The 24,625-nt window shown below is 44.1% G+C and overlaps 1 protein-coding gene across 4 annotated transcripts in view; it reads left to right on the top strand.

Moving 5' to 3' along the window:
- CPT1C (carnitine palmitoyltransferase 1C) overlaps nucleotides 1–24,625 on the top strand; it is a 1,701,035-nt gene that overhangs the window by 530,390 nt on the left and 1,146,020 nt on the right. For all 4 annotated transcript variants that reach the window (XM_044083414.1, XM_044083412.1, XM_044083411.1 and 1 more), the window contains exon 7: nucleotides 14,245–14,322. In XM_044083414.1, coding sequence (XP_043939349.1) covers nucleotides 14,245–14,322 — 78 coding nt within the window. The remainder of the gene's footprint in view (nucleotides 1–14,244; nucleotides 14,323–24,625) is intronic.

Genomic DNA, 24,625 nt, shown 5'->3' with positions numbered 1-24,625 from the left:
ACCTGCACCCGGACATCTTCAGGACCATTACAAAGAAGTGGGGAATGCCTCAGATAGATCTATTTGCATTTCCTCACAATCACCAACTCAAAATTCTGCACAAGGACATTCCACCCACTAGCATGGAAAGTGGATTAAGCTCTCCTTCAGCTGGAAGGGCCTAACAGTTTATGCATTCCCACCTCTCCCTTGATACACAAAGTACTCCTAAAAATCAAGGAAGAACATCCAAGGATAATCCTGATAGCTCCAAACTGGCCAAGACAACACTGGTATCCACTACTAAGGAGCTTGTCTTGGAACAATATGTGGCCAATACCCCTGATGCCTTTGATGCTAACTCAGAACAACTACAGCACCATACATCCAAACCTGAAAACCTTACAACTGACTGCATGGAACATCACATAGCAGCAGCTAATCAGGAACTTTCCCAAAGAGTTAAAGACATTATTCTTGAAGCACGCAGACCTTCAACAAGAAGAAACTACGCTGGAAAATGGAAAAGGTTTGCCACTTGGAGTTCTGAAAGAGGAAAAGATGTGTCAAACATAGATATACCTAACATCCTGGAGTATCTGGCCGAACTTCTCCATTCAGGCCTGTCCTACTCCTCCATCAAGATACATGCATCAGCTATTTCAGCAGAATACAGCTTTGATACACCTGTTTTTTCACACCCTCTGCTCAGACAATTTCTCAGAGGAATCAAGAATGTAAAACCTCCAAGAAAACCACCATTACCAGCTTGGGACTTAAACTTCGTACTAGAAAAGTTGACACTATCACCCTTTGAGCCAGCAGCAACAGCAGACTTACAACACCTGTCATGGAAAACTGCTTTCCTACTGGCAATTACCTCAGCAAGGAGGGTTTCAGAATTACAGGCCCTAATGGCAGTGCAACCCTTCCTAATCTTCCACCAAGATAGAGTATCCATGAGGACTAATCCAACATTTATGCCTAAGGTGGTATCCAGAGTGTCTTTAAACCAGGCAATCCACCTACCTACCTTCTTTCCCAACCCACAAAACAGAGGGAAAGAATACTGCATACCTTGGATGTACATAGACAGCTACGCTACTACTTGGACAGAACCAAAAGCAGCAGAAAGACTGACCAACTTTTTGTGGCCTATGCAACAGGAAGAGAGGAAAAGCTATTTCCAAACAGACAATCTCCAAATGGATAGGAAATTGCATACGATTCTGTTACTCCTTCCATGGAAAACCAATTCCACAGAACATAAGACCTCATTCTACAAGGGCAGCAGCCACTACCACTGCCTTCTTACGAGGAGTGGCTTCTATAGACATTATTGAGGACTACTTGGACCTCCGTGCATACATTTGCCAAGCATTACAATTTGCCTCTATATTCCAGATCCCGAGCAGGGTTTGCCACTGCTGTACTGCAAGGGATCCTAAACACACCATAATCTATCTTTATCCTCCTCCCCCTAGTTGGCTATGGTATTCTACCCAGCTGTTATGACTGCAGATGCATCCATGAAGGACATAGTACAGTTTTGTACCTACCATAAATGTAGATGTCCGAACTGGATAGCATCTGCAGTCAGGATACCCTCCTCCTTCCCCTCTGAGGTACTCCTAGGGTGTTTACCCTCCTAATAGCTAGCTGATGGGGAGTCTTTATGGTGTATTTGTTTGTATATATGTACATACATGCTTATTTTGTGGTTACCTCTATCCTTTTGGAAACATTGGCATTCCTAGAAAACCAACGAGCCTTCATGGACAGGCCTCTATGCCTAAAAACAAATTGAAAAGATTGACTGAAGACCTTATTACTTTAATCAGGGGAAGCCAACCTTCCCCATCTAAGAGACCTAGGACTGATGACGACTTGATGAAGAGGACATCAGCTTCCCTCCAGAGGATTTCTCTTTGGCTGCCCCAACACTGGCCCCCCCTGTACAGGACATTGCTGTTATGACTGCAGATGCTATCCAGTTCGGACATCTACATTTATGGTAGGTACAAAACTGTACTTTCCTGACTCTCTCAAGTTCCTTTTTTAAAAATCCTACTGCAGATCCTGATACTGTTTCACAGGGATACAATGGCATAAAGGCTACTACTGCCAAAAATCCTACCCTCTCTGATAGAGATTCCAGGGCGCTCGATAGATGGGGTAAGAAGGTATACACTTCCGCAACCTTGGCCATCAGGGCCTTAAATTCCCAGTTTCATATGTTAAAGTATCAGCAGCATATTATTGGATTGCTTAAACAGAAATTGATGTTGATTCCTGACCGTGCTGAAAATAAGGATTTACAGGATTTAATGCATTCTGCTGAACAAGTTGGAAAACATACTTTGCAATGTGGTTTTGATTCACTAGAGGCATCTTGCAGGGCTGCTGTCACTGGGTCTGCACCTAGAAGGCATGCTTGGCTTAAGGAGCAATCTTTGCCAGATCATGTTAAAGCTAAATTGATGGATGCTCCCTTAAACCAGGACCGCCTGTTTGGCAACAAAGCTAGTACTTAAAAAGATAGAGGAAAAAGCTAAATATATGCAAACTGTTAAAGATTTCCTGCCAGTGCAGCCTCCAAGATTTAGTAGGCATTGGCTCTCTAAGAATTGGTCCTTTCCTGCCTTTTCCAGGCCTTCTCAGTCCAAACCCAGAACCAGCAGAACACCCAGGCTTCAGTCCCAAGGTACGCACAGGACTAAGCAGTGGGGGGCTCCCACTTCCAAAGCAGGGAGTAGTAAGACCCCCCCCCCCTTATGGTAAACTGTCTCAATGACTTAACTTTAAAACTTCCAAGCCCTTCTCAACTGACTGCTCCTTTAGGGGGAAAGATTGCTCTGCAGGCAAAAAACTGGGAACTTGTTTCCCAGGACAAATGGGTTTTAAATATAGTTTCCCAAGGATACAGATTCCACTTCCACACTTTACCAACCCCAATGGTTGGCCAGATCTACCGCAAAATCAGTGGGCAGAGGCTCAAAAGCAAGTTCTCTCTCTCTTAAGTATAAGGGCTATTCAAACTGTCCCAGAAGAGGAAGGGGGACAAGGTTTCTACTCCTTTTTCTGGTGCCCGGAAAAGACAGCTCCTGGCGTCCTATCTTGGATCTCTCTATCCTAAACACTTTTTTGGCGATCCCAAAATTCAAGATGCTAACTCATCACCAGTTGCTTCCTATACTAGGCAAGGATGCCTGGTTGGCAACACTGGATTTAAAAGAAGCTTACCTGCACATCCCAATCAGGGAATCTTGCAGAAGATACCTACGCTTCAAAGCAGGCTTCATGCACTTTCAGTTGTCTGCACTGCCCCTTTGGCTTATCTACTGCGCTCAGGGTATTCAAAAAGTGCCTAGCTCCAGTCATTGCATTTTGCAGACAAAGAAATTTTCATATATACCCATACCTGGAAGATTGTCTAATTCAGGCAGAAAGGGCATACTAGTGAATCATCTGGCATTTGTACAAAAGGTGCTAACTTCTTAGGGGTACACCATAAACGAAAAATAATCAAAATCTGGTACCCGGCCAACAAATTGTATTCCTGAGAGCAAGCTTGAACACAACTTCCCAGATGGCTTTCCTCAAGCCAGAGAAACAAGTTCATTTGACAGCTTACTTCAAACTAATGGTCACAAAGATCCTGCTATGTACAAGACAAGTACTGCAAGCCTTGGGGTTCATGGCCTCGTGCATTCTCCAAATTCCATATGCAAGACTGCATATGAGGAAACTACAGTGGTATCTAAAAAGCTTATGGTGTCAACATTCTCAGGATCTAGATGCAGTGATTCCTGTCATACCTTGTCTACATTTAGAGTTCCTTTGGAGGGCAGAGGCCTGCCACCAAAACAAGGGACTTCCATTCACTGTACCCCTTGCTGCCCAAACCCTAATATCAGATGCATCAGACTATGCATGGGGGGCTCACTTGGCAGGGAGGTGCATTCAGGGCAAGTGGAAACTAAGTCAAATGCACCTGCATATCAATCAAAAAGAAAGGTTAGCTGTACAGAATGCTCTGACAGCCTTCAAGGACCACATTCTTCCAGGAGAGTTAATGGTAAAGACGGACAACACCACTGTTATGTGGTACATAAACAAGCAAGGGAGAACCCACTCATACCCTCTCTGCAGACTGGCCATGGCTGTGTGGCACACAGCCTTGAGCTACCAAGGGCACCTACAGGCTCAATTCCTGCCAAGAAAGCTAAATACACTGGCAGATGATCTAAGCAGAATTATCATGGACCCAAACGAGTGGAAACTGGAACCAAAGACATTCAACATGTTGATAAACAAATGGTGGAGCCCAGAGATAGACCTGTTTGCCTCCCCCCAGAACTACCAATTGGACAAATTCTGCACAAGGACTCCCCACAAACAAGCTTGGAAAGTGGATGCCCTGTCCTTCACCTGGAAAAACCTGTCAGTTCATGCCTTTCCTCCTCTGCCTCTCCTCTTCAAGGTACTACTAAAGATCAAACAGGACAAACCAAGGACGATACTGATTGCACCAGACTGACTCACTATGGTCTTATATGCTCTAGTTCTTTCTCTATTCAAACTTTCTGCCAAAGTAGATTTCAGATTCTTATCATGAAATGATGAAAGACCTTATTGTTGGTGGCTATAACCTCGGCTAGGAGAATTTCAGAATTGCAAGTTCTCTTCCAAACCGCCATGTTTGGTTTTCCCTTAGGACAAAGTCTCACCCTACATACAAATCCAACTTTTTTTTTTTTTTTTTTTTACCAAAAATTGCCTCCGAAAACAATATCAATCACTTCATCAGTCTTTGCCTGATTTCAGGAACAAGGGCTTCTCTTCACATGTTGGATGGACATGGTTACAGTTTTATTTGGACAAAACAAAGGCCTTCAGAAAATCTAACCAATTATTCATTTTGCTTTGTAAGGCAAAATTAGAGAAGTCTGTATCCAGAATGACCTTAGCTAAATGGATTACAGATTGCATTTTTTATGTTTATTTTGCGAAAGGTATCATACCTCCTAGGCATGTGAAAGCACCTACTATTGTATTTGTGCAGCCGCCTCTTGGTCCAGTACTCCTACACGTGTTGCACATTGCAAGTTAGACATTGTATCCAGAAGTAGAGCATCCTTTGGCTCTGCAGTGCTCTGGAATTTCCTTCCATGAGGGCCACCCAAGAGATATGTAGCTGAGGACTCTGTCTCACAGGTTGAGGAACAAATGAAAATGATATCAGATAAAGAAATAATGTACTTGCAGTAACTTTCCATCTGTGTTGTCCATTTTCCTTCTTCCTCAAACCCCCCCCCCCCCCCATCCCCCTGTCCTTTCTGGGAAGACTTTCAGAGATGTTTCAGGAACCACTGTTTTGAGCTCCTGATTTTATCTTCTTCCTATATCTATTATTTTCTATATATAGATCTAGGTATTATGCATATACAGCTGCAGCAGACTCAAGCTGAGCTAATCTGGAGGACAGGGGCATTGTGGGTAAGGGAAGAACTTGAGAGTCGATCCTGAGCATTAGACGTGGCCGAGTCTGATCAGAGGTTTGGATCTGGACCCACAGTTTGAGGAAGAATGAAAATGGATCCGTATCCACGGGTTGAGGAAGAATGAAAATGGACAACACATATGGAATGTTATGGTGAGTAAATAACTTTTTTTTTTTTTTGCCAGCTTAAACGTTGATCTGATGTTGCTTCATTCAATCAACAGTTGGGTATTTCGATCTGACACGTATCCTTCAGTCACTGCACTGTGGACACTGGACCAAAACTCAGGCTCTTCTTCTTACCCATAATCTTCCCTTGCCCATGTAGTTATCTCAGATATTGTTTGCTGCTCATTTGCTACAGACATGGTCTCCACTGCTCAGGGTGGCAAATTGCAAATCTTTTTGATAATTCTTGAATACTTTTTAGGGTTTTATATCTCGAGTGTTATCTTTCTCTCTTCACCAGCTTTTTACCTTTAAAGTTGACTTCTGAAATGTTGGAGGTTTTTCTACTTGCTTTGGCACCATTTCTGTTTGTAATATTTTTTCTCCTAGTGTAGGTTATTAACCGGCGTGTGTTTTACAACTATTGTAGGACTGTTGTAGTGTTTGCTGGTGACTGGGATTTTTTGTAGGATGGCTGACAAACCTCCTGGCTTCAAAAAATTTGTGCCATGCTGCCACAAGATCATGAATTCGAATTTGCATGCTAAATATGTGTATTGTCTGGAACTGCCATCTGGACAAACAATGGTCATTTGCACTGCTTTCAGGCCTTGGGCCATTACAGAGTGCAGGAACAAGCAAATCCTGAAGTGGCTTTTCCATCACCCCTGTGGGAGATTCATCCCTTCCTCATCCTTCTGATTCATTAGCTTTCCCCTCTGTCAAAAAAGCCTGCAGACAGACATAAGGGGGAAGAGTGGTGATAGACTCGAGAAGAAATCTAGAGAGTCCAGGAAGCTCTCTCTTCTGTTCCTGTTCTGCTGCTGCTTTGGCTCCAACATCCAAACTTTAGAAATATTCAAATCCAACCCCCCCCCATCTCTGATCTGATGATTGTCAGATCCAGTGCCCCTTCACTACCAGAGCCTAGGTTCTCTCCAGACTCCATTTCTCCTTTGACGTTTTACCGGTCCTCCATGCCCTTGTCCACAACCTCATCTCTTTTGGTAGACTGCAGTGACTGAAGAGAAGTCTATCAGAGACCAATGTGGATAAAAAAATAAGTTCCTCAAGACCCAGATCCAGTTGGAGGTTCTCCCAGTCTGACCACTGTCAGAGCTGCGAACTTAGTTCATTCACCTTATCCTATTTGTTGCTTTTATCATCTGCTCCTTGAGTTCGGGGCCTGTGGTACAAAGGTCTTTCCATGTTTGATCTGAATACCTGGTCGTGCTCATCTCTGATGGTTTCTCTGATCCAGACAGTCCCTAGTGTCTCAGATCCTGAAGGATTTTGGGGTTGAAGTGTCTGTGCTAGATGTGGGGGGGGGGGGGGTGGCATTGACTGCAAAATTTTCCCAGCCATCCCTTCTCTGAGCATCGCCTTCATCACTAGGAAGCTTGGCAACAGCTTCGGAGCCTGACAGCTGAATACCAGCATTAGACTGGAGCAGAAGTTTCAGCTCTGTCCAGAGCGGTTGTGGGTCCTCCTTTGGCTTTGGAGCTTGAAGTCGAGGGAGAGCTTCCCCTTTCTTGCAGACAGACGTCTGTTCCACACTCTGATCTGTCCATCTGTCATAGGAAGACCATGGGTCCTGATGCTGCTCATTTTTTTCCATCCGTATAGTTGGCAGTAATAAGCTTCTAGACAGTTTGTCTTCATGACTCCCTTTCCTCTTCTAGGTGTTCTCTGGAGCATCCGACCATAGAAGTTGCTCAGAGACATGCATGTAAGAGGAGGCATTTCGACTCCCCTCATGAGTCATTAACAGAAGACACTGACTTTGTAGGAGAGGGGTCCCCTCTCCCCTTGAGGATGTCTCATTCAGGGAAATTCTGAAACTGTTGAGACAAAAAGGTGGGTGGTCCGCTGAAGCCCCCTCACTGGAGGAGTCAGTTTTTCTTGCTTTTGGAACCTACCGGTATAATTCATAGGTGGTCCTTTCTGTGGACAAGGATGGTCAACCTAATCTTGGAGGTGGCATGGAGGGAACCAGATGTGGTTGAATTTTTCTCATCCAAGCCAGATAAATTCCTGGTATCACCCAAAGATCACCCACATTGGACTAAAAGTCACACTGATAATTCCATGTTGGTGGCAATGGCTACCAAAAAGGAGCTTGCCAAAGAAAGCTTTTCTGTTCATCCCCAAAACTCTCAGATCTGCTCTGAGTTGGTGCAGAATGACACAAAATACACTGAAATGACTGATAATGCCAACATTCTGGCAGACAGGTTTAGTGCAAACTTCACCCCATCCCCCACCCCCTAAAGGGCCCATAACCATACCAGAAGAATGTAGTGTCCTGGCAATCACTGACATACAGGTTAAAACAGCCCTATCCAAAGCCAAAAATACACCTTCAGTGGGACCAGATGGTGTCCCAGGCTGTGTCTTACAAGAGCTCCAAAATGAATTAACCCCTCACCTTAACACATTGTTCAGACTCTGCCTCTGTGCAGGCTATGTACCCATAGAGTGGGGCACAGCAACACTTATCCCGCTCCACAAAGATGGAGCCACAACAGACCCCGGGAACTATCACCGTATAAACCTGACTAGCCTGGTCTGCAAGGCTATGGAGCGCATCATCATGGAATTCATTAACAGAGACATTGGGAACCTTCAAACATTGGAACCTAAGCAGTTTTGCTTTAAGGGCAGATCATGTCTCCTAAACCTGGTGGACTTCTTTGAGACCCATTACCAAGGCTTTAGATGAGGGAAAGGAAGTCCACACAGCCTACCTAGACCTTGCAAAGGCTTTTGACACCATTCCCCATTCTTGTATTATAGACAAGCTCACCAGCCTGAACATAAACCCCTATGTCATGAGATGGGTTGCCAATTGGCTCACGGATAGAACCCACACGATGAGAGTTGCAGGCTCTAGGTCTGACTCTAAACCAGTTACAAGTGGCGTCCCACAGGACTCAGTCTTGGGACCCCTCCTGTTTGGTATATACTTCTCAGAGGTACAGGCAAACACAGGAGTACTTTGGCTGACCAAGTTCGCAGACAACTGCAAACTAGGGGCCATAATTGACTCTCCAGCTGATACAGACATCCTCCAGAAGGGTCTCACTGAGATGGATACCCAGTGTCAAACTCATGGCCTCAAGCTAAATGACAAAAAGTGCAGAGTCATCCCCTTTGGAAAAATCAAAGTACCTGCGAACTACCACATACGTGGTAGTCCCCTAAATACAGAAAATGTAATAAGGGATCTGGGGACCCAAGTAGATAGTAATCTGTCCTTTGATAATTATATTGCCAAAGTGGTTAGAAAATCCTTCTATGTGGCCCACCTAATCACAAAAGGGTTCACATCTAGAACAAAAGTGGTTATTGTGCCCCTCTACTCATCACTCATCAGACCCATCATAGAGTGTAACGCCCCATTTGGAATGTACGTTAAAAGACACCTGCAACAGCTGGAAAGACCACAGAAGTACCTCACCAAGAGGATTATTGGCCTCAAACATATTCCCTATGCAGCCCGACTGAAGAAACTCCAGCTTTACTCGGTTGCATACCGCTTATTCAGAGGTGATCTTTGCTTGATATACAAGGCCGTGTCCAACCCAGAATTGATGGACATGCTCCACCTAAAAAAAAAAAAAAAAAAAATCCCCGAGAGCCACACACTCTAGGGATCTAAACCTCACCACAAAGAAAAATAGGACGTGCTGGAGGGATAGATTCCTGTCCCAGAGACTCCCCATGCTTTGGAACAGGATTCCAATCTACATTGGGCAGAGCCCCTCACTAGCACTCTTCAAGAGAAACCTTGACGAGTAGATGGGAAACAAAAAAATTTACCCAGGGATCACTGCAGTGGCTGTGCTGGACAGAGGCACAGGGAACTAATTTAAGGGGGTGGCGAAAGCCAACACATTCTGGCTAGGCTTACATATGCCCTCGGGCAGATAGCCTAGTACTTGCCTATGAACCTATGCCCACCTTCAGGTTCCATCGCATAATAACCAAACTAACATGCATACCACTGCACTCCCTAACACATATTAAGCTTCAAGCCGATATCCGTCCCAACCCAGGACCAAGCAGTAACCTAATCGTAACTCAACACTCCCAAACACTAATCCTAATACCTCAACCCAAAGTGCCTCTGTAACAAATTATAAATCAGCCTTAGCGACCATTCCCCAACTTTTCTACTTAGCAAAAAAATCACTGTAAAAAAAAAAAAAAAAAAAAATTCTCCCCCGACACTTTCAGTCTGTTGCCACAGCGCTTCAATTGGTCACCATTAAAAAGCATTTGCTCTAGAATTCTTCAATAACAATTTTTTTGACATGCTAAATAGCCTGCCCCCCACCAGAAAAATATGCACCAAAACCAAAAAGTTGCCATGGCTCTCTGATACTAAACTCCTTATTAAACAAAAAGGCAGAGACAGATCTCTATACCAATCCACCAAACAAAAAGTCAACCTTACCTCTTAACAACTAAGAAACCAGACAAAAAAAAGAGAGTAAATAATGACAAAATTGTCTACTTCCAAACCTCCCAGCCAAAATACCTGAACAACCAACAAAAGGTTTGGCAATCCATAAACTACCTCCTTAACCCTGGCAAAACCTCCCACTCCCTCCACATCCAACTCCTTTGAACCTTTAGCATTTCAATTCACTGCACATTTTATTAACTCTATCACCTCTCTCCTAGACGACCAGCGAAATCTACCACTCAGTCCCCTCCTCTACAACAGCTGACCTTTTTCTTCAAACCAGTCCAAACTGCATACATAAAAAAACTGCTTACCAAACTGAAACCTTGCTGCCTAGCTGCTGACCAAATGCCGAATTAATTCTTAAAAATAGCTGCTCCGTCTATCACTTATCCCATCTCTATTTTAATAAATCGCTCTATCTCTGAGCAATATGTACCTCAGCTCTGGAAGATCTCTTACATAAAGAGCAGCCCCTCTACCGATATTTCCAACTATGGACCCATTGCCATCCTCCTTCCCATAGCCAAAATACTTGATAAAAACGCATTCACCAACAAATCCTAACTCACTGTACCTCCAGTAGCGTACTATCTCACACCTAGCATGGTTTTAGACCTAAGCGTAGTACTAATACAGCTTTAATATCCTTTGCTGACATTATGCATCGCCTTAAGAACAGTGGTCTATTAGTCTGAGCTATTTTCCTAGACATGTCAAAAGCATTTGTCACAGTCTCCCATCAACTTTTACTTAAGAAACTTGCCACGTACTATCTCAGTTCATCGGCACTTACGTGGTTTCTTAGCTACCTATCAAAGCGTAAACAGGCCGCCAAATGGGAGAACATTCTTTCTCCTGTACTGTCAGTTTCTACTGGTGTACCCCAAGGGTCCATACTTGGACCCCTCCTCTGTATCATATTTACCAATAATCTAAATTCTGCTACCCAACTGGCAACACCTATACAACACACAGACTATACATTTCTTATCTTCTCTGTCCCCACCTACCTAGCACTTCAACATAAGACACAAAAAGCATTCCAGGAAATTGAGTCTTGTCTATCTAACCACCAGCTCATCCTAAACTCAAATAAGACTAAGCTAATGTACTGCTCAAGCAGACCTTCCAAGCCCCACTCTCCTACACACTCTATCCAATCTGCAAATGGTACTAAAATTGAGCCTACAAATCACACCAAACTCCTGGGTGTAACTATAAATAACAGGCTGAAATTTGATTTACATTTCCCAATCAATCAAAAAAGTCAGTGCCAGAACTCTGGTCTCTCAACAGGGCTAGACCTTTCCTAACACACCAAGCCAGACTAGCTACAGCTAGATCTCAACTTCTGTCTACCCTTCTCTACTGCTCTCACATCCTTATGGAGTTGCGCAAGGCACACCTAAACAACCTAGAATCCTGCTATAACAAAGTAGCAAAATTTGCTGGCAACCAGCCCCAAAAAACTCATCATTGTACTGTTGTTCTCCAGCAACTAAACTGGCTTGAACTCCCCAACCTGGTAACGTTAAACCAACTTACCTTCACCAACAAAAGTCATTCACTAAACCAGTCCCTGCTCTTTCCTCCCTGGTCCAAACTCATGTCAATACCAGGTCTGTTATGTCTTCAGACAGACCACAGCTAAAAATAACCCAGTCTAACAACAACCATGGTGACTCCCTCTTTTCAAACAAACTTGCCAAGGCCTGGAATGCTCTCCCCAGACGCATTCAAGTATGTCCCAACTATTCTACCTTTAAAACAAAAACAAAATAATATCTTAAAACCACCTGAATCTGCCCCTGTACTGCTCCCGGTTAATATTCCTCCCTCCTAGTACCTCCACACCTCCTCATCCCACTACTCAGCTATTTCTTTTCACTCCTTAATGAATTTTTTTAAAACTTGGCACAAGCACTGGTAGACTTTTTTCAAGTGCTACAATGATCAATAATCTGTGTAATTACCAATGTGAATGTCTCTTGGATTTTGTTTGGGTGTCCTAACCTTTCAACTTTTGTCTGTTATCTGCACATCACTACATTCTATGCGCTACATTTCTTTGCTTAGCATTGTTAACTTCATACCACAATTGTTACAAATGTTTGATCTTACTGATTGTACTGTATTATGATTACATACTGGAGCTTTGTGGTAATACTGTCATTAGTTTGTGGAGCTTTTCTCCCCAGATCGCCACTGAAAATGGGCTCTTGGCTCAGTCGGACACTACCCATTTAACAAATGTCAGTAAATAAATGTAGCGGAGGATTTTTCAGGAGATATTTACACTTCCAGTTTGAAGCCAGTCACTGTCAGTTTCAGACTCTACTTTGGTTTTATCTCTGGCTTCAGGGTGCATATCTGTAGTATTAAGCTAACCAGAATACTGCAGGGATCCAGGAGCTTTCCATATGCAATTGACTGACTCCATCCTTTTTTTACCATGAAGGATCTTGTACAAGCCAGAAGTCATTTCTCAGGTTGTTCTCCTCCACTGAGATTGCAGTAAACCATGGAGGTCAAATAAAACTGGATCTTTAATAGCTCAAAAAAAGAGATGGAAATCAACTCTTTGCAACCAGTAGGTTACTGAGTTATAAGGAGAGGTATGGTAGTCTGTCAGGATAGTTGAAGGATTTAAAGCCTTTTAATTTTATGCTTAAAATCATTGGGGCCTTTCTAGTTGAGCTGGTTGGTTTTATACATTTAGTTCGGTTGGAAAACTACTTTGGAGTATGAAGACATTCGCTTGTAAATTAACTGAGCCAGAAAGGAGGATTTCCTGACTGCAGTGTAAATATTTTGATAGAATGAGAGACCTGTCCACACAAGTACCCAGGTCTGTTGTTACCACTTAAAACCTATGAGGTAGGAGCAGCTGAATGCAATTTTGCTGCATTTTTTGCCTTTAGCTTGACTGTTTTCGGTACAGCAGCTGTGTGTCTATTCCTTTTGGAGGACGTCAGTATCAATGGATGAGTGGGTAACTGTGCTCAGCTTTCAGTCCGCGGCAAACTTGGTCAGCCACACTTTAGGGATATTGGCTTGGATGTCTGCAAGAGAAACATGAGTCATATCTGTGGTACCCCACTAGTTACAGTTTTAGGTACAGATGTGGTATCTGCTGGATAGCCAGTTTGCAATTAAGCAGAGAATGTAAGTGTCTAAGTTTTTCTAACTGTTCAGTAGTGCCGACATGTAGGATAATGTCATAGAAACCTCTGGCATGTAAAAATAAGCATCATGCCCAGAGTGGCCATTGTCCATAGCCTCTGTAACCTTTTCAAATAAGTTTGCAAGGTTTAGGAAACAGGATTGGTCTTCCCCAAAAACAAACTAGATGGGTTTGTGGATCAGTTAATTTACCTATATCTGCATAGATGAATTCTACTATGATAAGTTCTATGGCTTTGCATACAAGGCTGGTGAGACTTATGGGCCTTTAATTAGATAAGTCTTTAGAATTGCCATCCTTGTGTAGAGAAATCACAGTGGCTGGTATGGATATATATTCTTACCATAATGGATGATGTGTGAGAAGATCCTTCTCAGTTGGTTCTGATTACTCTGCTGCTGTCCCTCTGTCTGAATAGCAGTTCATGCATAGACTGCTGTTGGAATTCCTGGTAAGTTTTGGGAGGTATACATTTATGCAGTGTTTATACTATGTGGTTCTTTGTTTTTCAGTATGCATGAATGTATGTGTTCAATGGCTGGATAAACTGACGGGCTCAATTTCTAGGAGAGCTGTCATGTTGTGGCAAGTGGGATCACAGTGTGTTACCATTAGAGGATGTATTTAACCCACAGCCATGGAAGCATCAGAGAAAAATAGGTAAACGGAGAGATAAAAGTAAAGGTATTCCCATTCTTGGACGCACTGAGGAATCCTCTCACAGATCAGCTGATGCTGTAAAAATATATCTGCTATATGCTTTTTCTTCACTATTCTGTGCAAAACTGAACATACCATATGGAGTAGGGTTGACTTTGCAGCATATTATAAACACTTCAGGGATACAAGTCTTGCTGTGAAGTACAGTTGACCTATCTAGATGTAATTTTATCAGTTTCTTAGTTGAGATTCACATTCCCAAATTTTCTTTAATAGGTCAGCGACTGGTGGGAGGAGTACATTTATCTGAGAGGCCGTAGTCCAATCATGGTGAACAGTAATTATTATGCTATGGTAAGTGGCAGACATGTTTATTTTCCCCTGTGCTGTATTACATACATTCAGATTTTTTTCTATAAAAATAACAAGTGTAATTATCAATTAGATTTTTGAATGTTTATGTTGTGGTTTTGTAATTGTCAGTTATGAAACTGCATGTTGCAATTGTTCATTTGCCAGGAATTTTGTACATCAGTTGCTGCTCTGCAGCTTTGTTTTATTATTTTTATAGTAGTTGTGTTATAGAAATTATAATATTCCACCATGCTGTTAAGTCTTTAATTTTAAGATGGCTGAATTATGAAAAGCATGTATGTTGCGTATCTTTCAGCTGAACAGTGATCTGAAAACAGAACTTCTAGCCAGACATTGCTGTTATTTTGCATTCGTATCTGAGCTGGTTTCGTAAAAGGAAGGGCTTTTGGTAGCCAGCATAGAAATCTGTTATGCTGCAGAAGCGCAGGAAACTAGGTGGTGTATATTTAGAACAAAATATCACTGGGAGGAACATTAGTAAGATTTCAGTGTTATGGTCCGAAATTCCATAAAAGTTGAGAGAATTATGATAGCCATCTGCTGTGTTGTATGACTTAACAATGTGCAGTAACCTAGTCTAGGTGCATCAGCCTTTTATTATTTTACGTCAAGGACATTGCTTGAATCAGAGCAAGCTCAAAAAGTTAGAGAAGTTGTAGGTACAGAAAATGCAGCTGCACATCTTTGTTTCAAAGTTTAATATTGGGAAGGGATGGTTCTTTAAACTTATTAAAATATTAAGGATCTTGAGGAGGGTACCCCACATAAGTTATAGGTATAAGCTTTGTCAAAACAATAAGTGTTCAGAGCAGGTTTAGGCCTTACCGTGCAAAAGAGGAGTTCTGTGCTCTATGCATACCCCTCCTCATCTGCAGGTAATGAATCCATTCGTGGATAGGGGGGATTCTGGTTTGCACCTATATTTTGTCTCAGCAAGTAAAGAAAGGGTATGTTGGCAGTTTTATCATTCTAAAATGGGGGGGGGGGTTCCCATGATCCTTGCACTTTTGTAGATTCTCTGGAGTTTTAAGGTTGGCCAGCCTGATACCATATGGTCCTTTGAGTCACACACAGTCAAGGGTTGGCTGTACTCTGTAATGAAGACTTCCTTCCTGGGGTACTTCAAGTTGATTTGTGCTAGTTGTTCCCAGTTGAGGAGGGTTTTTCAGGTCATTCTCAGTTAATCCTTATTTCTGTGGAACTGTCCATCAAGCAGATGTTCACCGTCTGGTAGGAATTTGAATCAAGAGTGTAGCACTGTGCTCAAAGGGAGTACAGTTAGGTCTGCACTAAGCCAAACTCAAGTATCCATCTCCATTGAAAGCTACCTTCAGCTAGTGCAGCATTGCATGCAGTTTCTTGTTCCTTAATGTCTGCTATGTGCATTTGATATGCTAACCTTTGCATAATATTCACTATGAGTGTACTGTTGCAGGTAGTTGAGTGCATGAGACCAGCTCACGCTCTGGCTCCTGTGAGGAATTTGGGGGAACCTAAGGACATTGTGTTTGAAACTGGTAAAGGTAATGCGGCCATCCTTTTTGCCAGTGTCCATCCCCCTCTCATGGATGGCTCCCCAACTCTCAGGCCTATGAAAAACAGATTAGAATGGCCCTAAACTCCAATTCTCTCATCAGAAATGTCTGGCAGCATTTCAAGGGAGGAGGCCTAAAGAGCCATGCATTATGTTTCCTTCAGAACCAATTAAGGATACTGTTTGAGTAGCTCATAGGCATCCTGACTCTAATTCTGTCCCCTTAGTCATTGAGAAGGCAAGATAATCCTACCATTCGTCACTTGAATATGTGAATCAGTTGACAAACTATCTTGCAGTATTTTTCTCATGATCTCTTCAGTCCAGCATAGGTCCCAGAGAAGGGAGCACTTTGTCATCTTGCCTTCTGATTAGAAGTCCAAGGTGTGGCAAGAGAGATGTCCTTCAAGAATGCAACTGCAGTCATAACATGTGGGTTGTCCTGCCTCAGGCAGCCCTCGGTCGGCCGGATTCCAAAGTCTGGGTCCGATGTCGGCTGATGTCGCATTTCTCTCCGACATCAAAGCGGCTGGAGTACATAAGCATCAGCCGACGCCATTTTCTCCAGTCTTTCCTGCTGCGCGGTGCCCGAAGCAGAAGCAGTTCGCAAGTGCCGGTCGGTCAGCTCCTGTATTCTACGTTACCGAAGTCATCAAAAAAGCTAAGTACCCCATTGGGGACCTTTTCTTGCTGCAGCCGATGTCAGAAATTACTGAAAAAGTTAACAATTGTCTTTTTTGTGGTAAACAAATACCTCATAAGGATTTCCACTCTTACTGCCTCCCTTGCCTGGGCCCAGACCACGACGTCTCAGCCTGCGTAGCCTGTGCTCGCTTCAACAAGCGCACTCTCAGGCGCCGGGCAGAGTTTGCTGAAGATTTTTTCGGCGATAATTTCGCTTACACCATGCCGTTGGATCTTCCGACATCGCAAACTCCCAAAAAGCGTAAAGACCGGGACCGACATCCTCGGCCCGCGTCTACCACAGACTCCACGCCAAAACCTAGCGCGAGTGCTCCGGTTCCCTCTGAGACTGTCTCTCCACCGCTCCGAACCAGAGACACCGCATTACCGACGACTCCGATTCCAGACATTACTCCGCCAGTTATAGATTTTCCTCCGGATACCGAAACAGAGGAAATGCCCGAGACCATTGCTGTAGACAAGGTCACTCCTGCATGTGGAGCTGCCAGGCCCCCTATGGCCATGTCTATTAAGGCCTACACTAGGGCTAAGGCAGCCAGCAAAACTAAACATATTACTTCTAAATCCTTACCTCAGCCGACTCCGGAGACACAAATTATGTCCATGGCTGCTGATTTAATTTCCATGATTAGAGGTTCACAGGCCCATCCTGAGAGAGCATCTCAGCCTCCTCCTGATAAAAGGCCCCGGGTTGAACCCTCTGACCCTACTCCTTCAGATGAAGATTCTGAGGGCTCTGTCCACTCTGATAGCCAGGAAGAGCTCTTCCAGACCTATGAGGACTCGGATGCAGAAGATTCCATCCCTTCGGCCTCCCCTCCTGAGGATATTTCTTTTGGGGAAGTTCAGCACACCATGAGGGAACATTTCAAGTGGCAAGTTCAGGAATATTCTGATTCTAGGAAACGCCTTAGGACTTTCCTTAAGAAGCCTCAGCACAGGCCCCTAGCTATTCCTCCTGTACTTGATGTTCTGGATGATTTGTATTCTGACTCTAGTGCTACCCCTGATTCTCTTCCTCCTGCTCCAGCCAAGCCAGACAGATATTACAGGGTCCCAGAAACTCATTCCCATTTATTCAGGGCCCATACTGCTGATTTGGAAACTATTTCACAGGGGCCTAAAGGAGTTTCAGCCTCCTCCTCAAAACATCCTTTGCCCTCCAACAGGGAAGCTAGGCCATTAGAGAGATGGGGCAAAAAGGTTTACACATCCACTACCTTATCTATGAGAGCTTTAAATTGCCTTTTTCATATGCTACAATATCAGGATTACCTCTTAGAAGATTTACAAAAAACATTAGCTTCTCCTGATCCTTTAGACAGGAAGACTTTGCAGGAAGCTGTACATAACACTCAGCAAGTAAGCAATCACTTCCTGCAGTGTGGATATGATGCACTGGAAGCTTCATGTAGGGCAGCTATGACAGGGGCAGTGATTCGTAGACATGCTTGGTTAAAAGATCAACCTCTACCAGATCATGTAAAAGCAAAACTTCTGGATGCACCTTTGGAAAAGAACAAGCTTTTTAGTGCAAATGCTAAGGATGTGTTAAAGACCATCGAAGAAAAAGCAAAATCAGTTCAGACTGTGAAAGATTTCCTCCAGGTTCAACCCCCCAGATTCAGTAGGAACTGGCCTTCAAAGAACTGGTCCTTTCCTAACCCAGAAAAGTTTCAAAGGGGTAAGAACAGACGTGGCCGAGGAAGAGGCCAATACAGAGGCCCTTACAGGGGACGACAATGGCAGCCAGGAAACCAAAGAAGTGACGCAGGGGTTTCACCTGCTCCACAACCACAAACTCAATTACTTTCCTCTGCTACCGCCTACCAGGGAACAACTAGAAGCTCCCTTGGGCGGGAAATTATCTCTGTTTGCAGAAAACTGGCACAGACTGACAAAGGAGAAATGGATTTTGGACATTATAGACCGAGGGTACAGGTTTCATTTTCATACCTTACCAAGGAAACAAGGGATGCCAAACCTACCACAAAATCAGAGGGCAGAGGCTATCAAGCAAATCACTCTGCTGACTCGAATGAAAGCAATAGAAAGAGTTCCACAACAAGAACAAGACCAGGGGTTTTACTCAAGACTGTTCCTTGTTCCAAGAAAAGAGTCTCAATGGAGACCAATACTGGACTTGTCCGCATTAAACACCTTTCTCATAGTACCAAAGTTCAAAATGCTGACTCTACAGCAACTCCTTCCCATGCTGGGCAAGGAGTCGTGGCTGATTACTCTGGACCTCAAGGAGGCATACCTGCATGTCCCTATCAGACACAGCTGCAGAAGATACCTCAGATTTCTTGCAGGGCCAGAGCATTATCAATTCTCAGCATTGCCATTTGGCTTATCTACTGCGCCCAGAGTATTTACAAAATGCCTGGCTTTAGTAATTGCTCATTGCAGGCTCCAGGGTATACAAATCTACCCGTACCTGGACGACTGCCTCATACAAGCGGACGACAAATTGATGTTGACAAAAAACATGGATTATGTCATATGATTACTTCAAGCTCCGGGATACACAGTCAACTTCCAAAAGTCAAGACTGCAGCCATCCCAGCAAATAATCTTCTTAGGAGCCAAACTAGACACAACCTCTCAGATGGCTTACCTGACAGAAGACAAGCAAGAGAAGTTAACTCATTACTTCAAAGGTTTAGCAAAACTCACCCGGATGACTGCAAGGAGATTCCTACAGGCCCTGGGTTACATGGCATCCTGCATTCTACTGGTTCCATTAGCAAAACTGCACATGAGAAAGCTTCAGTGGTACCTAAAAAGCATTTGGTCTCAACACAGCAACAACTTGGAGACAGTCATACCACTCATTCCATGCCTACAAAAGGAATTCCTATGGCGGGCCTCGGTGAGCCAGGAAAACAAAGGTATGTCATTCAAAAAACCACAGATAAAACAGACCATGACTACAGATGCCTCAGACCTTGGATGGGGGGGCGCACATGGAAGGCAGGTGTGTACAAGGACAATGGTCTCCAAAGGAAACACATCTGAATATAAACCAAAAGGAAATGCTGGCAGTAATGCATGCCATCGAGGCCTTTCAACACCAACTCCAGCAAGGCCATTTAATGATACGGACAGAAAACACCACTGTGATGTGGTACATAAACAAGCAGGGGGGCACCCACTCTTACCCCCTTTGCAGACTGACAATGCAGCTTTGGAAGAAATCACTGAGCCTAAACATCCAGTTACAATCCCAGTTTGTTCCAGGAAAAGACAATGTGTTGGCGGACAGCCTAAGCAGGAATTTCACAGATCCACACGAGTGGAGGTTACATCCGAAGGCCTTCAGACAACTCACTTCGACATGGGGCAAGCCAGAAGTGGACCTATTTGCCTCTCACCTCAACCATCTTCTACCAGAATTTTGCACAAAGACATACCATCCAAAAGCTTGGAAAATAGATGCCCTCTCATTCAACTGGAACTCCCTAGAAATCTATGCATTCCCACCTCTGCCACTGATGACCTCAGTATTTCTAAAGATCAAAGCAGAGAAGCCCAAGGGAATCATAATAGCTCCGGATTGGCCAAGACAACACTGGTACCCACTACTACGGAGCATATGTCACACCAGGAGGTGGGCCCTCCCCCAGTGGCCTCTACTTTTGACTCAACACAATTTTGAAACACTTCATCCAAATCTTCAGACACTGCAGCTAACAGCCTGGGAGATCCCATAAATAACTTCAGCTTACCTCTCTCCAAGGAAGTTCAGCGGATACTAACAGAGGCTCGAAGACCATCCACCAGAAAGGTTTACTTAGCAAAGTGGAAAAGATTCAGCAATTGGAATACCAGCAAGGGACATGATGCATCATTGTTGAACATCCCACTCATCTTGGAATATTTGGCAGATATGTTAAAGAACGACCTCTCATATTCTTCCATAAAGATACATGCATCTGCTATTTCAGCTAGATACAACACTGATCCTCCTGTTTTTTCTCACCCCTTACTAAGACAATTCCTCAGGGGAATCAAGAACATTAAGCCGCCAAGAAAGGCCCCAGTGCCAGCCTGGGACCTCAATTTTGTCTTAGAAAAACTGACTCTACCTCCATTTGAGCCAGCAGCTTCAGTTGACTTGCAATTTCTCTCATGGAAGACAGCTTTCCTGTTGGCAATTACCTCAGCAAGAAGGGTTTCGGAGCTACAGGCCGTAATGGCAATACCACCCTTTATTATTTTTCATAGAGACAGGGTTTCATTAAGGACCAACCCTACTTTTATGCCAAAGGTGGTATCTAGGGTTTCTTTAAATCAAGCCATTCTTCTGCCTGCTTTTCCCCCAATCCTCCGAATAAGGGGGAGAGACTGTTGCATACCTTGGACATTCACAGACAACTTTGATACTACCTGGACAGAACCAAGGCCAGTAGGAAGTCTGACCAACTTTTTGTAGCTTACGCCCCTGCAGTCCAAGGAAAAGCAATTTCAAAACAGACTATTTCTAAATGGATTGGACATTGCATCAGATTCTGTTATTCCTTTCATGGAAAATGTCAGACCACATTCCACCAGAGCTACAGCCACCTCTACAGCAATCTTAAGAGGGGTGCCTACCAAGGACATTCTAGAAGCTGCTACATGGAGCTCCGTGCATACATTCTCCAAACACTACAATCTCCCTCTATACTCCAGATCCAGAGCAGGCTTTGCTTCGGCAGTCCTGCAGGGTTTGATTGCCACACCATCTCTTTCCTAGAGCATTCCTCCTCCCCCAGCTAAGCTGTGGTATTCTACCCACATGTTATGACTGCAGTTGCATTCTTGAAGGACATAGTACAGTTTTGTACCTACCATAAATGTAGATGTCCGATAGACATGCAACTGCAGTCGGATTTTCCCTCCCTCCATACCCCTCTATGCCTAGGGTCCACTCCTATCCCTGTTATACTTAGCTGAGGATATCTGTTATGGTGTATTTGTTTTATTGCTCATTTATTTGTTTGGAATACTGTTTTTTGTCTTCCAATTTGATTACAGCCTTCCTTGGAGGGCACCTGGCATCTGGGGCAAGAAACACTGAAGAAAATGGCGTCGGCTGATGCTTATGTACTCCAGCCGCTCTGACGTCGGAGAGAAATGCGACATCAGCCGACGTCGGACCCAGACTTTGGAATCCGGCCGACCGAGGGCTGCCTGAGGCAGGACAAACCCACATGTTATGACTGCAGTTGCATGTCTATCGGACATCTACATTTATGGTAGGTACAAAACTGTACTTATCTTCCTCTGTAATGGTGGAGTTTAAGCCGTTGAACAAGTTATTTCAGTTGCTTCAGTCTCAGTACCACCTGGTGAGGAAGGCTATGGATAAACCTGGAGGATATCACAGGGTCCATCTTCTAGGAGGAACTTATAAAGTCCAAGTTATCTACAATGGCGTATCTTGTATCCCAGTGTAATGTTGGCTGTTCAGGGACTGTGGCTGAATCTTCAAACTTGGCTCCTTTATCAAGAAGAATAGTTTTGAGAAACCATGTTCTGGTTGCCTGCTTCTTTGGAGGAAGTTGTACCTCCTGTTCTTTGTTTTGTTCGAAACTCTTTTATGCAGCTTCTCAGGCTCCTGATTCCCAGACCTCTGCTCCTTAACATAGTTTCTTTTTTTATGTTGTCCTGTCTTGCCTTCCTTCTTACTGATTGGGTTCGAAACCGATCCTCAGTTCCAACTCGGCCACATTACTAAAGCTCAAGGTCTTCCTCTGGCTTTTGGTTGTATCCCTATCCCATCATGCTCTATTACAACTCCCCAGATCTCGTTTGCCACTAAACAGATCGCAGGCTTCCATCTTGGCTCTGACTAAGTGAATCACTTAACTTTTATTGCCTTTCATTATCTGTTATTGCCTCTTAAAATTGTCGCTTATCAAAAATTTTCTTGTACTAGTTAGTTATTGTAGTTAGTAGATATATTTGTTGCTGAATTGCTTTTGGCCTGTCCCAGTTAACTGCCTTTAGACTAATTGTTAGACTCATTTAAACTAGAGGGCTAACTCTGCCTGCTCCAGTTAGAGGGCAGGTTTTCTGTGTGTATATTGTTTTATTACTGTTTTTCTATTTTTTTTTAGATAAGGGGTGTCAGCCCATTTAAGTTAGAGCAACCTAACCTTTTTTCGATCTCTTACTCCAGATACTTCAGAAATTCATAGTTGTTGTAGCTGCTGTTTTTTGGTGTGTGTGTGTGTGTGTGTGTGTGTGTGTGTGTGTGTGTGTGTGTGTGTATTAACATGTCAAAAGAGCACAAGGAGACTAGACTTTTGGGTTTTAAAACGTGCAGTCAAAAGATGTCCATTACGGACTCTCATACTATTTGTTTATTGCTTGGGAGCAGTTCATCTGCAAGAATCATGCTCAATATGTCACTCCTTTAGCGCCAGAGTGCTATTAGAGCATAAGAATAAGTTGATAGAGGTCTGTCAAAGTCCCCCTTCCGGGAAGCTTTGGAAAAAGGTGTGGGCACATCAGGATCACAAAAATCTCCTTCAGCTAAATCGGACAAGTCAAAAAGATCTTCTTCCTCTTCGGGACAATTGGAACCTGCCAAGAAATTGAGCAAAATTGTATTTGCAACTCAGACCACTTCGGAACCGACAAAGACTGTTTCATCGGCACCACCAGTTTCAGTGCCTATGGAATTTGAAATCAGGATCCGGTCCCCAGAATTGGAACCAGTTAGTCCTCTTCTGAGATCACCAATATTACAGTCAGTCGCATCTCCCACCCTCTCCTCTAGGTCCTCCAGGAGTCTTTCAGACAGTGATGTGGATAAGGTGGTGTGTAAGCTTCTGAAGACACCTGCGCTGGCCAAACTTCTTTCAGCTCCAACCCACAGGTATTCGGAGCCGGCCAAGACTACCCCGTTGACATCGATTCCTCCTCCAAGCTGACCTGTGGCCTTGGAGCTGGAATGCTTGGAGTCAACTGTTATGGAACCATTGGTGTCGAGAACCACCCCGGTTTCTTCAGCACCGACTACTGCTCCCACATCCTCGGTTCCATCAGAGGACTCTAGGAGCCACCCGTCTCCGGTTGGGTTCGGGGAGGGGAGTTTGATTGGACAGTTGTATCTGAACTTAGCTCTCAGGGCTTTGGCGCGGGTGAGCTCTGCTCCTACATCGGCTTTGGAGCCAACCCCCTTGGTACCGGTGATTTCTTCTGGTTCTTCGGAGCCGGAGGGATAGTCAGATTAGGGGAGGGGGGCTTTCGAGCTGATGAGGAGAGTGCTGTCTCCCTAGGCAGCTCCACTCAGAAGATCCGATATTCCTCCCCTAAAGCACTTCCATCTTTCTCTGCACCACACCATCCACAGACAAGCGGAGACCCTAGGCCTCAGGGTACCTCATCAGATGAATCCCTGTCTTCCAAACCTTTCCAGAATACGCTTCTGAAGAGGTCTCTCATAAGAGACTGTGCAAGAGGAAGGACTTGGGCACCCCAGAGGAGTCAGTCAACTCCAAAACGCAGCCCTCGATGAGTCAGAAGGGTCCCCACGGTTGCCCTCTGAAGATGTCTCCTTTGCAGACATCCTAGAAATCCTTAAACAGAGGCGGCTGGAAGCCCATCGACCCTTCTGATGAGTCTGTTTACCTGAAGGCCTTTGGGTCTCGCCCTTCAGCAACTTGGGTGTCTCCACCTTTCGACGAGCTCATGGAACTAGTTAGTCGAAAGGTGTGGGAATCTCCAGAAGTAATGGAGCCTGTCCCTAGGAGGCCAAATAAGTTTATCACAGCCCCTTCAGATAAGGACTTTTTGACTAAAGTTGTCCCTATGGATGCTATGTTGGTGGCAGCAGCCACCAAGAAGGAGCTTTTTGAAACATCCTCATCTGTCCATCTACCGAACAAAGATTCTCGTACGATGGATTGATACGGGAAGTGCATGTTTTCCTCAGCAACGTTTACATTCAGATCGCTGAACTACCTGATGTATTTTACAAGGCTACAAAGGGATCTCCTGAAGGAGTTGGGAGATGCTCTTCAAGGCACAGTAGCTGTGTGGAGGTAT

This window comes from Protopterus annectens, chromosome 9.part0 (genome assembly GCF_019279795.1).
Source record: "Protopterus annectens isolate FY-2018-M chromosome 9.part0, PAN1.0, whole genome shotgun sequence".
Taxonomy (NCBI): Eukaryota; Metazoa; Chordata; order Ceratodontiformes; family Protopteridae; genus Protopterus; species Protopterus annectens.
Note: the sequence above shows the minus strand (reverse complement) of the source record. Positions and strands in the feature narration are given on the sequence as shown.